Raw genomic sequence first — 14,472 nt, 5'->3', positions numbered from 1 at the left:
CTAGCCACCTGATGAATAATTACTCTGCTGCTCTGAGAACAGGGTCATAGAGTAAAGAATAGCTTAGAGCAACACACTTTTTTCAACTTCCCTGGCACCATTCATGACATTAGACATATGACATGAGTTGAATTAACCTTTCAATTACTATCAGCAGCTACTATCCTGGTATCTTCTAGTACCAGGCATTCATTTTCTCCATAGACTTTCACTAAAAATAAAATAGCCCAAATCATTTGTCACTTTATCTAAGATATAATTCTTTTAACTAAAAACATATTCCTATTATAGGAATACTATGGGTATTTAACGAAGACAAGGTCTCAGTTTACAGTTGTTACAGTTTACCAGTGTCTTACCCTGATCCTCACTAATTGATCCCACACCCTATAAGGCAGAATTCAGACTGAAAACAGATTTAGGACATCAGGACTTTCCACAGTAATGGGAGTCTCAATGTTACCCCTATGATATGGACAGTGCCTTCTCTGGGATAAAACTTTTAAGTTCTAAAGTGCAGAGATACTGATTTTTAAAAATAGATCTTCGTCATGTATTCAATGATTAATAAAAAGGGCAACTGACAAGCTACTTGGTAGCAAGCAAGCAAGCACAGAAAGAAGGCCAGCAGCTAGTGGGCAACTTCAAGGTGTTGTTTGTTGTCATGGGACCTAACAATGTAACTTTTATGATCATGTAAAATGAACCTGGAAGCAAGAAGTTGATGGAAGCTATTCCTGGGGCACATAGGTAAAGAAAAACCACCCAGAATTCTTGTTCACTCTTTGCTAAGTCATTTTCTCTTTGACCTGAGAAGAGAAAGTAGATGGGGAAGAGAGAGTAGATGGGTCATTCACAGCATATCTGATGGTAAGCACAAAGCTTTTGCCTATATAGTCATATCACATGACTGGCAACTGTACATTTTTTATTGGATATTTTATGTATTTACATTTCAAATGTTGTCTCCTTTTCCAGTTTCCCCTCCAGAATACCCTCTTCCATTCTCCTTTCTCCTGCATCTATGAGGATGCTTCCTACCTACTCACTCCCACGTCACTGCCCTGGCATTCTCTTACACTAGGGAATCAAGCCTTTACTGGACCAAGGGTTTCTCCTTCCACTGATGCCCAACAAGGCCATCCACTGCTACACAAGCAGCTGGAGCCATAGGTCCTTCCATGTGTAGCCTTTGGTTGGTAATTTAGTCCCTGGGAGCTCTGGGAGATCTGGTTGGTTGATATTGTTGTTCTTCCTATGGGGCTGCAAACCCTTTCACCCTCTTCAGTCCTTTCTCTAACTCCTCCAATGGAGATTTTTTGCTCAGTCCAGTTGTTGGCTGCAAGCATCTACCTATGTATTTGTCAGGCTCTGGCTGAGCCTCTCAGGAGACAGCTATAACAGGCTCCTGTCAGCAAACGCTTCGCAGCATCTTCAGTAGTGTCTGGGTTTGGTGTCTGTATATGGGATGGGTCCTTAGGTGGGGCAGTCTCTGGATGGCCTTTCTTTTGGTCTATGCTCCACAATTTGTCCCCATATTTCCTTTAGACAGGAGCCCTTCTCAGTTAAGAATTTGGAGGTGAGTGTCTAACAAACATGAAGACAGCAGGGACGGGTAAGCTGGATTCCAATGAGAAAGTTGATTACAAATGCTGTTTTCTGGTATGTGTCATCAGACTAATGAGCTTCCAGAAATCTGGATATTCATGTTCTAGAAATACACAAAAGCAAAAACAAATACAAATACAAATTACATATGTTACAATTAAGCCAGAATAAACAGAGTCTTAGAGAAACCAAGAAACTTGTAACCAAATATAATGTTTCAGCAACTTCATTTCTGCTACGGAATCCTCCACGATGGGCCCAGGGTAGGTCCCTCCTAGGTCAGAACTGGAGCAAGGCAGAATCTCTCACAGAGCTGTGAACACCTGTGCCTGGGCTCTGTCGTTCACAAAGGCTTGATGCAGAAGAAGGACTGAGGGAACACCCATGCCAGGGGCACATCATTTATTTTCCCAGTCCATTGTGTATATAACAAAGCCTTTTCTCTAGTGAGTCTTAACATTTTAGTTTTCAGTTCCTACCTGGTAACATTTCTCTTCTGGAAGAAAGCAAATCCCACTTTAAGAAGAATAATCCCCAAAAGGACCATTTTCACGTAGAGAATGGTCAGCAAGGAAGGGGTGGTGCTGGTGGTACCTTTAAATACAGGCAAGGATAAAATGTCAGGTCAGTTCAATAATAGTTCTATGCAAGAAATTAGAGGTAAACAGTTTTAGAATCATTTAAAATAGTCTGAAAGTTTTAGAGACTACTAAAATCAGAACACCTTATGAAGTGTAATTAAGATAGATCTCATACCATTATTATTTAGGAACCAAGTTTAGCATTTGTGCTTGATAGACATTAGCAAATTATTTTTCAATTTTTATTAGATATTTTCTTCATTTACATTTCAAATGCTATCCCAAAATTACCTATACCCTCCCCCCACCCTGCTCCCCTACCCACCCACTCCCATTTCTTGCTCTTGGCGTTCCCCTCTACTAGGGCATATAAAGTTTGCAAGACCAAGGGTCCTCTCTTCCCAATGATGGCCAACTAGGCCATCTTCTGCTACATATGCAGCTAGAGACAAGAGCTCTGGGGGTACTGGTTAGTTCATATTGTTGTTCTACCTATAAGGTTGCAGACACCTTCAGCTCCTTGGATACTCTCTAGCTCCTCCACTAGGGGCCCTGTGTTCCATCCAATAGATGACTGTGAGCATCCACTTCTATATTTGCCAGGCACTGGCATAGCCTCACAGGAGACGGCTATATCAGGGTCCTTTTAGCAAAATCTTGCTGACATGTGCAATAGTGTCTGCATTTGGTGGCTGATTATGGGATGGATCCCCAGGTGAGGTAGTCTCTGGATGGTCCATCCTTTTGTCTTAGCTCCAAACTTTGTCTCTGTAATTCCTTTCATGGGTATTTTGTTCCTTATTCTAAGGAGGAATGAAGTATCCACACATTGGTCTTCCTTCTTCTTGATTTTCTTGTGTTTTGCAAAATGTAGCAAATATTTTAAAGTGCAGAAATGCACACTAAATATTGCTCTCGCTTTCTCCACCCTCCCCCACCACCAACCAGTGCTCTTTCTCAAACTCCTAGCTTCATCTTTCTAAGTTGTTACTGTTGCATATTAATACATCATATGAAAATACCAATAGGGAGCCATCCCTGAGAGAAAACTGCTGCTCCCACTCTTAGCACCCTTAGTTAACTGTAGTTCTTCCTCTAAGGGTGAGGCCCAAGTGAGATTTCCCTCTTCCATGTTTCTATATCTATTGTTCTAGTCCTGTTTAGGCAGCTATGTTATTGAGGTTTCATGGGTGAAGTTTCACCTACATTTCTAGGAGACACAATTTTCCACAGATTTCCTGTTTCTCTAGCTCTTATCATGTTTCTGTCCCCTATTCTACAATATTCCATGAGAATTAAATGTAGGAATTGTGTTGTGAATGTACCCATGGAGGCTGAACATCCTATGATCTGTGTTCTGTGCATTTTGACCATTTGTGGCTTTTTGTGATATTTTCTATTGCAAATAAAAGCTTCTTTGGTAACTGTTAAGAGCTATGCTTACTGGTGATTATAGGATATTTAAAATTTAGATAGGCATTATGGTAGATCAGAGGAGGGCTGTGGCAGATTCCTCTCTGATATCAATGCCTTCACTGACACCCTGAGTTATTACTTAGATTTCCACTACCAGTTGTGATTTCCTAGTCTTGAGTGAGCCTTAGACATAATTGGACAACTATTGGTTGCTGCTAAGATATAATTGCCACTATCACACCTTAGGCATCAAGCTTGCTGGTCATTGCTGTGGTTCATAAGCTTTTGAGCTAGGTGGTACTACCTGTTGCTTCCCATTTAGTTCAGCTTGCACAGCCTCTTTGGTGACTGTGAAAGTTACTCCTTGGGAAAGAGGTTTACAGGTGAAATCAGCTAAGATCTTCTAAGTTCTCTGTCTGAAGTGCATCTATGATACATCTTTTATACAAAAAGTTGTTTTCTTTTTAAAAGAATAGTTTCTTTTTCATTGAAAAAAAAGTAAGAATTTCACATGAAGTATTGTGATCATATTCATGTCTAACTCCTCCTCTAACTCCTGCCAGATCCATACCCACTTTGTTACCCCACAAACTTTGTGTCTGTTTTTTAATAGCCTACTGATTCAGGTTATGCTGTCCATATACTTCTGGGTTGGAGCCTACCAGAAGCAATGAATACCCTTAGAGATAACTGACTCTCTTTCCTCAAGAAACCACTAAGTGTCCATAGATCCTAGGTTGGAAGAGCAGGGACTCGTGAGTCCCTTTCCATTCTATATTGGAATATTGACTGGCTTAGTCTTCTTTACATCCTATACAGAAAACTCCATTGCTATGAGCTTATGAATTTGAAGATCCTGTCATGTCCAAATGCTTTTTTTCTCTGATCTTCCCTGATTGGTGACTTTTACAATCCTTCTGCTTTTGTCTTCCTTGACCAGTTGAGAGTTTCTGTTTTAAACACTTGTCACTGAAAAAAGAAACTTTCTCTAAAGAGATATGAGAGTTGCACTAATATGGGTAGAACCATGCAAAATGAGAAGGTGGTTTTATTCTATGTTCATTTTGTAGAATAATAGACAGTGAGCTCCCTGTCATGGACACACTTACTTAGCCAGGTGGCTTTAAATCCAAACAGAGGTAATTAGCAACCTTTACAATTTTCAGGCCACATAAGTGGACCCGTGGGCATTATTTATGGACATCTTATCTTTGTACATATTCTAGTTACTAAGACTAGAACATTTATGAATATAAATGGGCATATTATCTATGTGATCATATAGCACCTCTATTTCTCATTTTCTGAACAGCCACATTGGTCTCCACAGCAACTGCACAAATTGCTCTTCAAGGCCCCCCCCCCCCATCCACTGGATTTTATTTTCTTAATATTAGCGATTCTGCATGGATTAAGGTTAAAAATCTCATAGTAGTTTTAATTTGCACTACCCTGATGGTTAAGGATGGCACACAGTTTTTAAAGTATTTACTAGTCATTTGCATTTCTTCTGAGAACCCTCCATTCAGTTCCATTGCTCATTTTTCAATTTCTTTGTTTAGGCTTTTCTAATGCCATGTATATTCTAAATATTAATCCTCTATCAGATCTGTGGATAGTTTTTTTTCCCCAATCTATAGGCTGCCTCTTCAGTCAATTAACAGTTTTTCTTTGCAGTACTAAAACTTTGTAATCTCATGTAATCCCAATTGCTGAGTTTTTATCTTATTTCCTGAGCAACCAGAGTACTATTCAGAGAGGTCTTACCTGAGCCTATTCTCTACAGTGTACTCAGTATACTTGGGGCTCTCTCTTGTGAAAGCTTAGAGTTACAGATCTAACATTGAGATCTTTAATCCATTTGGAATTTATTTTGATGCAAAGAGAAGACTCAAGTTTCATTCTTCTACATGTTAATATCCAATTTCCCTACATGATCTTTTTCGGATGCTATCTATTCTGCAGTGAATATTTTCATAATCTAGTGAAAAATCAGGTGGTTATAGGTGCATGGACTTTTAGGTGGGCCCTCGATCTTGCTGCATTGATCAATATGTCTGTATTGGTACTGGTACCATTCTAATTTTGCTGCTTTGCCTGCATAGTAAACTTGAAATTGGATCTGATGACCCTTCCAGTGACATTTTGCTGTCTGTGTTGTTTTAGATGACTTACAAGCCATCAAACAGTGCTAAGTAAGGATGAAATGCTCTAAAATATCTGAAGAATCAGAATGGTTACTGAAAACTAGCTGCATGTTAGGGAGAAGTGGGTTTAGGATAGTGTGTGGTGGACTACTAGATGAAAGAGGTTAATGGAAGAACACTTTTTATAGGATAGGAACAACTTAAAAATAATCTGAGAATGAATTAACCTAAAACCTGTTTGGAACACTAAAATGGAAATATGGAGATTAGAGCTATGATAATCAGAACCTAGTTCCAAGTTGTAAGACAGCCAGGACTATGTATGGAAACAATATATCAAAAAATACTAAAAATTTAAAAAAAGAAATTCATTTATGGTCTTTGGTTTCCACCTACTGAAATATAGCTCTTAAAAGAATTGCCAACAAAATTAAAAATCTTTAGTATGCCAATAAAATGACTGGTGTCTAAAAAGCTCATCGAGATCTTCACAGTTGGGGTTATCACAGAAAAGCTAAATTGTCATTAGAGAGTTATGACTTGGGATCCTATATGACCACAATCATTGCCACCTAACCTCATGTGAAGAAAGAATGGCAGGAGATTGTGTTAATCACCAATGGTCAAGGATTAATCCTCATGACTATGTAACAAAATCTTAATATAAATCCTAAATGGTACAGTTTGAGGAGTTTCTGTATGGGGATAACATCAAGGAACTGGGAGCACAGAAATCTTTGAGATGGCATGAAGCTCTGTACTCCTTTCTCCATAAAGGGTCCTAAGAACCTCTTGAATTTGTCTGTCTCTGTGTTGGAGTCTTTATATTAAACCAGTATAGTAAACAAGGTGTCTTCTTCAGTTTTGTGAACCATTTTTACAAATCACTGAACCTGATAAATGAATTATGGAAACATCCAGAATTTATAGCTAGTTGATAAGAAGGGCAAGTGATAACAAAAACTTGTTACTAGTGTCTGAATGGGGTGGTGTGTCCTAGTTAACTCTGTCAACTTGACACAGCTTAGAGCCACCTTAGAGGCCAACACACTATGGACAGGACCAACCTCTGTCCAGGTGACACATGTTAGCACGAGTCTGCGGAGCTAGCAAACAGCTTCATGTTTTCTGCTTCAGTCGTTTTCCTGACTTTACTCCTTCTTCCCCTAAACAGGTTTTGTCTACTCTACTTGTCACACACAGAATGAAGGTAAAACCTTTATCTTTCATGGAAGAATAAGGCAAATATCAATTATTTCTTCTTTTTAAAAAAGGTAACTCACCTCTACTCAGTTCTATGGACAGAGACTGATTACCAGTCGAATGAGAGACAATGCAGGACACAGCAGACACATTGTTCTGCTCCCAGTGGCAAGTGCTCCTGACAGTCACAGTGCCATTGCTGTGTGACTCACTCTTAGTGACACAGTCCCCATCTGGAGTCCAAGAGATCTGTGCAGCAGGCTTGCCTGCCATTGCCTCACAAACTGCAGTTCTATTTTCCCCGAGAAAGTAGGTTACTTCAGGGGGCACTGGAGAGATGGAAAGCAAATAAAGATTCAGTCTTGTCACAATCACAAGGACATTTTTTCTAACTAAAATTGATAATGTGAAATAGCACAATATGTGACAATGTCTCTTACCCAGCACTTGGAGGTCATAGACTTTATGGAAATTCCCTTCAGGTGTTGTTATCTCACATAAGTAATTCCCCTCATGCTGGAGGGCCACCGCACTGATCTGAAGGTCAGGAATGTGGTCAGGTGTGGAGGCCCAGGTGATGTTCCTGCCCAAGCAGGTTTCATTGGTCTCCTTTGTTTCTACTTTGTAGGCCATTATGCAGGAAGGCTGGCCTCTGGGCTTTATTATCCATGTGATTAATACTGCTTTTGTCAGTGGAATAGAACGGCAGCAGAGCCGAGCCTTTGTACCCATCTGTACAGACACTATGGTGTACACTGGATACACACAGAGAGAAAGAACGAGAAAAGGAAACCCTGTGAGTTAGGTCTAGCACAGTAACTTATATGAAGTTACACTGGAACAATGTGTGACTAAGAATGTATTCCAACAATAGTAGATTTTTTTCACTTTCCTATGTTTAATCTATCAGAATTAAATATGTTATTCATCTTCTAAAGTAAAGGTTCAGGCATGTGGGTTATGCCCAACTTGCACCATAAATCCTCACATTGCTTGGACACTGATGAAAATCATCCATGATGGATATGTTTGCTGAGTGGTGATAACTCAACAAAATTATTTGTCACAATCACTTGTGACTAAAGTCGGCCATGTCATTGCTTTAACAAGAGCAGAACTTGCTTATGATAAACATTGCATTAACTATCTCTACTATCCTATATCTATGTCACTTGGCTCTTTGAGGACTCAAGTCCTCACAAATCACATCAAATAAAGGTCACCTAATCAGATGAATAAAGAAGTTCTTCAACACAGATCTAGACATGTGCTAATGCCACAGTCTTTCCATCATTCACTCTAAGATGGTAAAGGTTTAGAGGCAAGTGTTCAGGGTCCCTCACACCATTACACTACATCACCAGACTCTCTACTCATCCTGAATCTGTCCAGCAGCCAAGGCATTAGTTACTGTTTCTAAGCAAGGTCAACTCTCCATTCCCACAAGATAAGCAAGAATATTATCTTTTGCCATAGGAGATAAACTGTTATTCTGTGTTGTTTGATTCTCATCAGTACAACTTGACCCTAGAAAATATTTAGATACAAGTGTTTAAATATTTAAATGATTGTAAGTAGGAATTGAAGGTTTTATCATCACTGATATGTCACATCTTGAAAATTGCATTTATAAGATACTAATCAGTTTTTTTCTCATTCACGAGTAACTTTTTTTTTCTTTTTCTTTTTCTTTTTTCTTTTTTTGCCAAATAGTTTACATTAGACCTGCCTTCTTCAATTCCTTTTTCGGGTCCACTGTAGGCATACCACATAAGCTGACTTCATTAAATTCCTGTCTCCAGATCTTATCACCTAAGTAAAGTTATTTAGACCAATAATGAACACTTCCCACTAATGAAAAAACAGAGCCATTGTCAAAAAGACAAAACAAAACAAAAAAACCCTATGGAACAGAATCACAAAGGGTTCAACCTCTTGCTTCCTTCCAGCTGCTCTACCTTGTGACTGAACAGCAGAAATGAAGCCCAGCAGGGTAGGAGAAAGATGAGTGCCCTTTCCTCTTTCCATTACTTCCCTGAGTTCTGTAGAATTGTTCACAGTTATAATTGTCCAAAACCAGGCATGGTTACACAGAGAGGGGAGATGGAGAATTATGATGTCAGAATAGCTGGCCATATCTTGAATTTTAGGCCAACCTGGACTACATACACTGCTTTATAAGAAAAAAAATCATCATAATCAGCTTCTGAAACATTGCCCTATAATAGTTCCAAGCTTTCCAGGCAACAATTAAAGACACAGGAAAGAAAAGATAGACTTGTTTGTTATCCTAAGGTACCTACACTACTATGAAGTCCTAGTGTGCATTTTAATAGTTAAATTTGGGAAATAAAGAAATCTGTGCCATCTTGGGTGTGAACTAGGTGGAGGGTCCCAAGGTCCCCAGAGGACTTTCCATGCTGCAGGCACCCTAGCACACCCAGGATCTTGAGATCACTGGTGAGTGGAACGCAACATCTGTTCCAAAAAACCCAGAGGGTCTTGTGCTACCAGGAACAGGAAAAAAGGAAACCCGCCCAACCTGTGGCTGGGGTTCATTCCCTTTGGCTCTAGCCCCGCACCATCTTGGGTGCAAATTCAGCGGAACCTAGTACACTGAGGATCTTGGGATCCCTAAGACCAGTGCATGCAGGAGAGCACATGGGCAGCAGAAGCAACAGAGCCTCCTGGACAAGGTCCCTTCAGGCCTTCATCCTCAACCAGGAGGCAGAGCAGAGACCCAGACCCCTGGGTACCTTCCCCACCAAAGTAGACACAGCCTCCAGGGAGGGCTCTGACTCCAGGACTCAGGAGGTGGATCGGAGCTCCAGAATTCTGTGCACCTTCCCTGCAAGAAGAGAGCTTGCTCTGACCAATGAATGGGACTCAGGAGAGAGTTGGACTCCCAGGAGTGCTGACAGAGGCTAAAGAATCACAGGAGGAACAAGCTCCAGCCAGAGACAGCTAGAACATCTAACACCAGAGATTACCAGATAGTGAAAGGCAAATGAAAGAATCTTACTAACAGATACCAAGACAACTCAGCATCATTAGAACCCAGTATGCCCACCACAATGAGTCCTGGATACCCCAACACACCCAAAAAGCAAGATTCAGACTTAAAATCATATCTCACGAAGCTGGTAGAGGATTGTTTACTCAAGCCATTATTGAATAGCTGGGATAAAAATGAAAAAAGCTTGAGAAGACCTCAGTCCCATAGCTTCAGGAACTGAAGGCCAGCTAGTAGCTGGCTGAGTGTGGATGTAGAATCTTTCAGACTTACCAAGAGTCTCTACCACAACATCAGATAAGCCAGTCAGAAGTGTGACCTAGTGTCTGTCAGGTAAAAGTAGTCCTTTATACTAATTTTTTTTTCAATTTTTTATTTGATATTTTCTTCATTTACATTTCAAATGTTATCCTGAAAGTCCCCTATACTTTCCCCCTGCCCTGCTCCCCTACACACCCACTCCCACTTCTTGGTCATGGCATTTCCCTGTACAGGGACATATAAAGTTTGCAAGTCCAAGAGGCCTCTCTTCCCAATGATGGCCGACTAGGCCATCTTCTGCTACATATGCAGCTAGAGACACGAGCTCTGGGGGTACTGGTTAGTTCATATTGTTGTTCCACCTATAGGGTAGCATACCCTTTCAGCTCCTTGGGTACATTCTCTAGCTTCTCCATTGGGGGCCCTGTGTTCCATCCAATAGATGACTGTGAGCATCCACTTCTGTATTAGCCAGGAATTGGCATAGCCTCACAAGAGACAGCTATATCAGGGTCCTTTCAGCAAAATCTTGCTGTCATATGCAATAGTGTCTGCGTTTGGTGGCTGATGATGGGATGGATCTCTGGGTGGGGCAGTCTCTGGATGGTCCATTCTTTCTTCTCAGCTCCAAACTTTATCTCTGTAACTCCTTCCATGGGAATTTTGTTCCCTATTCTAAGGAGGAACAAAGTATCCACACTTTGGTCTTCTTTCTTCTTGATTTTCTTGTGTTTTGCAAATTGTATCTTGGGTATTCTAAGTTTTTGGGCTACTATCCATTTATCAGTGAGTGCATATCAAGTGAGTTCTTTTGTTTTTGGGTTACCTCATTAAGGATAATATCCTCCAGATACCTCCATTTGCCTAAGAATTTCATAAATTCTTTGTTTTTAACAGCTGAGAAGTACTCCGTTGTGTAAATGTACCACATTTTCTGTATCCATTCCTCTGTTGAAGTACATCTGGGTTCTTTCCAGCTTCTGGCTATTATAAATAAGGCTGCTATGAACATAGTGGAGCATGTGTCCTTATTATAAGTTGGAACATCTTCTGGGTATATGCCCAGGAGAGGTATTGCTGCATCTCCCTGTAGGCCTATGTCCAGTTTTCTGAGGAACCGCCAGACTGATTTCCAGAGTGGTTGTAACAGCTTGCAATTCCACCAACAATGGAGGAGTGTTCCTCTTTCTCCACATCTTTGCCAGCATCTGCTGTCACCTGAATTTTTGATCTTAAACATTCTGACTGGTGTGAGGTAGAATCTCAGGGTTGTTTTGATTTGTATTTCCCTGATGATTAAGGATGTTGAACATGATTTAAGTTGCTTCTCTGCCATTCTGTATTCCTCAGTTGAGAATTCTTTGGTTAGCTCTGTACCTAATTTTTTAATGAGGTTATCTGAATTTCTGGAGTCCAGCTTCTTGAGCTCTTTGTATATATTGGATATTAGTTCCCTATCAGATTTAGGATTGGTAAAAATCCTTTGCCAATCTGTTGGTGGCCTTTTTGTCTTATTGACTGTATCTTTTGTCTTACAGAAGCTTTGCAATTTTATGAGGTCCAATTTGTCTATTCTTGATCTTCCAGCACAAGCCATTTCTGTTCTGTTTAGGAATTTTTCTCCTGTGCCCATATCTTTGAGGCTTTTCCAACTTTCTCCTCTATAAATTTCACTGTCTCTGGTTTTATGTAAAGTGCTTTGATTCACTTAGACTTGAGCTTTGTACAAGGAGATAAGAATGGATCAATTTGCATTCTTCTACAAGATAACCACCAGTTATGCCAGAACCATTTGTTGAAAATGCTCTCTTTTTCCACTGGATGGTTTTTGCTCTCTTGTCAAAGATCAAGTGACCATAGGTGTGTGGGTTCATTTCTGGGTCTTCAATTCTATTCCATTGATCTACCTGCCTATCGCTGTACCAGTACCATGCAGTTTTTATCACAATTGCTCTGTAGTACAGCTTGAGGTCAGGCATGGTGTTTCCACCAGAGGTTCTTTTATTGTTGAGAATAGATTTTGGTATCCTAGGTTTTTGTTATTCCAGATGAATTTGCAAATTGCCCTTTCTAACTCAGTGAAAAATGAGGTGGAAGCTGGAAGAGGATTTAAAAAAAATGAATTGATAACTCCCTTAAAGAAATACAGGAAAACACTGCAAAATAGGTAGAAGTCCTTAAAGAATTACAGGAAAAGACTACTAAAGAGGTAGAAGTCCTTACAGAGGAAGCACAAAAATCCCTCAAAGAATTTCAGGAAAACACAACCTAACAGGTGATGGAATTGAACAAAACCATCCAAGATCTAAAAATGGAAGTAGAAACAATGAAGAAAACCCAAAGGGAGACAATTCTAGAGATAGAAACCCTAAGAAGGAAATCAGGAACCATAGATATGAGCATCAACAACAGAATAAAGAGAAGGAAGAGAGAATCTCAGGTGCAAAAGATTCCATAGAGAACATGGACACAACAATCAAAGAAAATGAAAAATACAAAAAGATCCTCACCCAAAACATCCAGGAATACAAGACACAATAAGGAGACCAAACCTGTGGATAATAGGTATAGATGAGAATGAAGATTTTCAACTTAAAGGGCCAGTAAATATCTTCAACAAAATTATAGAAGAAAATGTCCCTAACCTAAAGAAAGTTGTGCCCATGAACATACAAGAAGCCTACAGAACTCCAAATAGACTGGAACAGAAAAGAAATTCCTACCAACACATAATAATCAGAACTACAAATGCACTAAATAATGATAGAATAATAAAAGCAGTAAGGGAAATAGGTTATTTAACATATAGAGGCAGACCTATCAGAAATACACCAGACTTCTCACCAAAGACTATGAAAGCCAGAAGATACTGGACAGATGGTATACAGACCCTAAAAGAACACAAATGCCAGCCCAGGCTACTATACTCAGCAAAAATCTCAATTACCATAGATGGAGAAACCAAAGTATTCCATGACAGAACCAAATCCACACAATATCATTCCATAAATCCAGCCCCAAAAAGGATAATAAAGGGAAAACACCAACACAAGGATGGAAATTATGCCCTAGGAAAAGCAAGAAAGTAATCCTTCAACAAACCTAAAAGAAGACAGCCACAAGAACAGAATCCCAACTCTAACAACAAAAGTAACAGGAAGCAACAATTACTTTACTTTAATATCTCTTAATATCAATGGGCTCAATTCCCCAATAAAAAGATATAGACTAACAGACTGGATATATAAACAGGACCCAATTTTTTGCTGCTTACAATAAAACCACCTCAAAAAGGCTGGAAAACAATTTTCCAAGCAAATGGTCCAAAGAAACAAACTGGAGTAGCCATTCTAATAAAGAATAAAATTGACTTCCAACACAAAGTTATCAAAATAGACAAGGAGGGGCATTTTATACTCATCAAAGGTAAAATCTACCAAGACGAACTCTCAATTCTGAATATCTATGCTTCAAATGAAGGGGCATCCACATTCATTAAGGAAACTTTAGTAAAGTTCAAAGAACACATTGCACCTCACACAATAATAGTGGGAGACTTCAAAACCCCACTCTCATCAATGGACAGATCCTGGAAATAGGAACTAAACAAAGACACATTGAAACTAACAGAAGTTATGAAAGAAATGGATTTAACAGATATCTACAGAACATTTTATCCTAAAACAAAAGGATATACCTTCTTCTCTGCACCTCATGGCACCTTCTCCAAAATCAACCAAATAATTGGTCACAAAACAGGCTGCAACACATACAAAAATATTGAAATTATCCCATGCATCCTATCAGATCACCACAGACTAAGGCTGATCTTCAATAACAACATAAATAATAGAAAGTCAACATTCATGAGGAAGCTGAAGAACACTCTACTCAATGATAACTTGGTCAAGGAAGAAATTAAGAAAGTAATTAAAGACTCTTTAAGAGTTTAATGAAAATGAACCCACAACATACCCAAACTTATGGGAAACATTGAAAGCATTCCTAAGAGGAAAACTCATGGTTCTGAGTGCCTCCAAAAAGAAACCAGAGAGAGCATACACTAGCAGCTTGACAGCACACCTAAAAACTCTAGAACAAAGGAAGCAAATTCACCTAAGAGGAGAAGAAGGCAGTAAATAATCAAACTCGGGGCTTAAATCAACCAATTGGAAACAAAAAGAACTATTCAAAGAATCAACCAAACCAGGAGCTGGTACTTTGAGAAAATCAGCAAGATAGA

At 39.5% G+C, this 14,472-nt stretch overlaps 1 protein-coding gene across 1 annotated transcript in view; it reads right to left on the bottom strand.

The window, feature by feature from the left end:
- Positions 1-917: 917 nt before the first annotated feature.
- The window catches only part of Cd200r2 (Cd200 receptor 2), a 48,744-nt gene continuing 35,189 nt past the window's right edge, over positions 918-14,472 (bottom strand). The window contains exons 3-6 of the mRNA NM_206535.1: positions 7,396-7,710; positions 7,036-7,284; positions 2,088-2,202; positions 918-1,711 (exon numbers count right to left, since the gene is read on the bottom strand). Of these exons, the coding sequence (NP_996258.1) occupies positions 1,705-1,711; positions 2,088-2,202; positions 7,036-7,284; positions 7,396-7,710 (686 nt within the window). The 3' untranslated portion in view covers positions 918-1,704. The remainder of the gene's footprint in view (positions 1,712-2,087; positions 2,203-7,035; positions 7,285-7,395; positions 7,711-14,472) is intronic.

Source organism: Mus musculus, chromosome 16, assembly GCF_000001635.26.
Source record: "Mus musculus strain C57BL/6J chromosome 16, GRCm38.p6 C57BL/6J".
Taxonomy (NCBI): Eukaryota; Metazoa; Chordata; class Mammalia; order Rodentia; family Muridae; genus Mus; species Mus musculus.
Note: the sequence above shows the minus strand (reverse complement) of the source record. Positions and strands in the feature narration are given on the sequence as shown.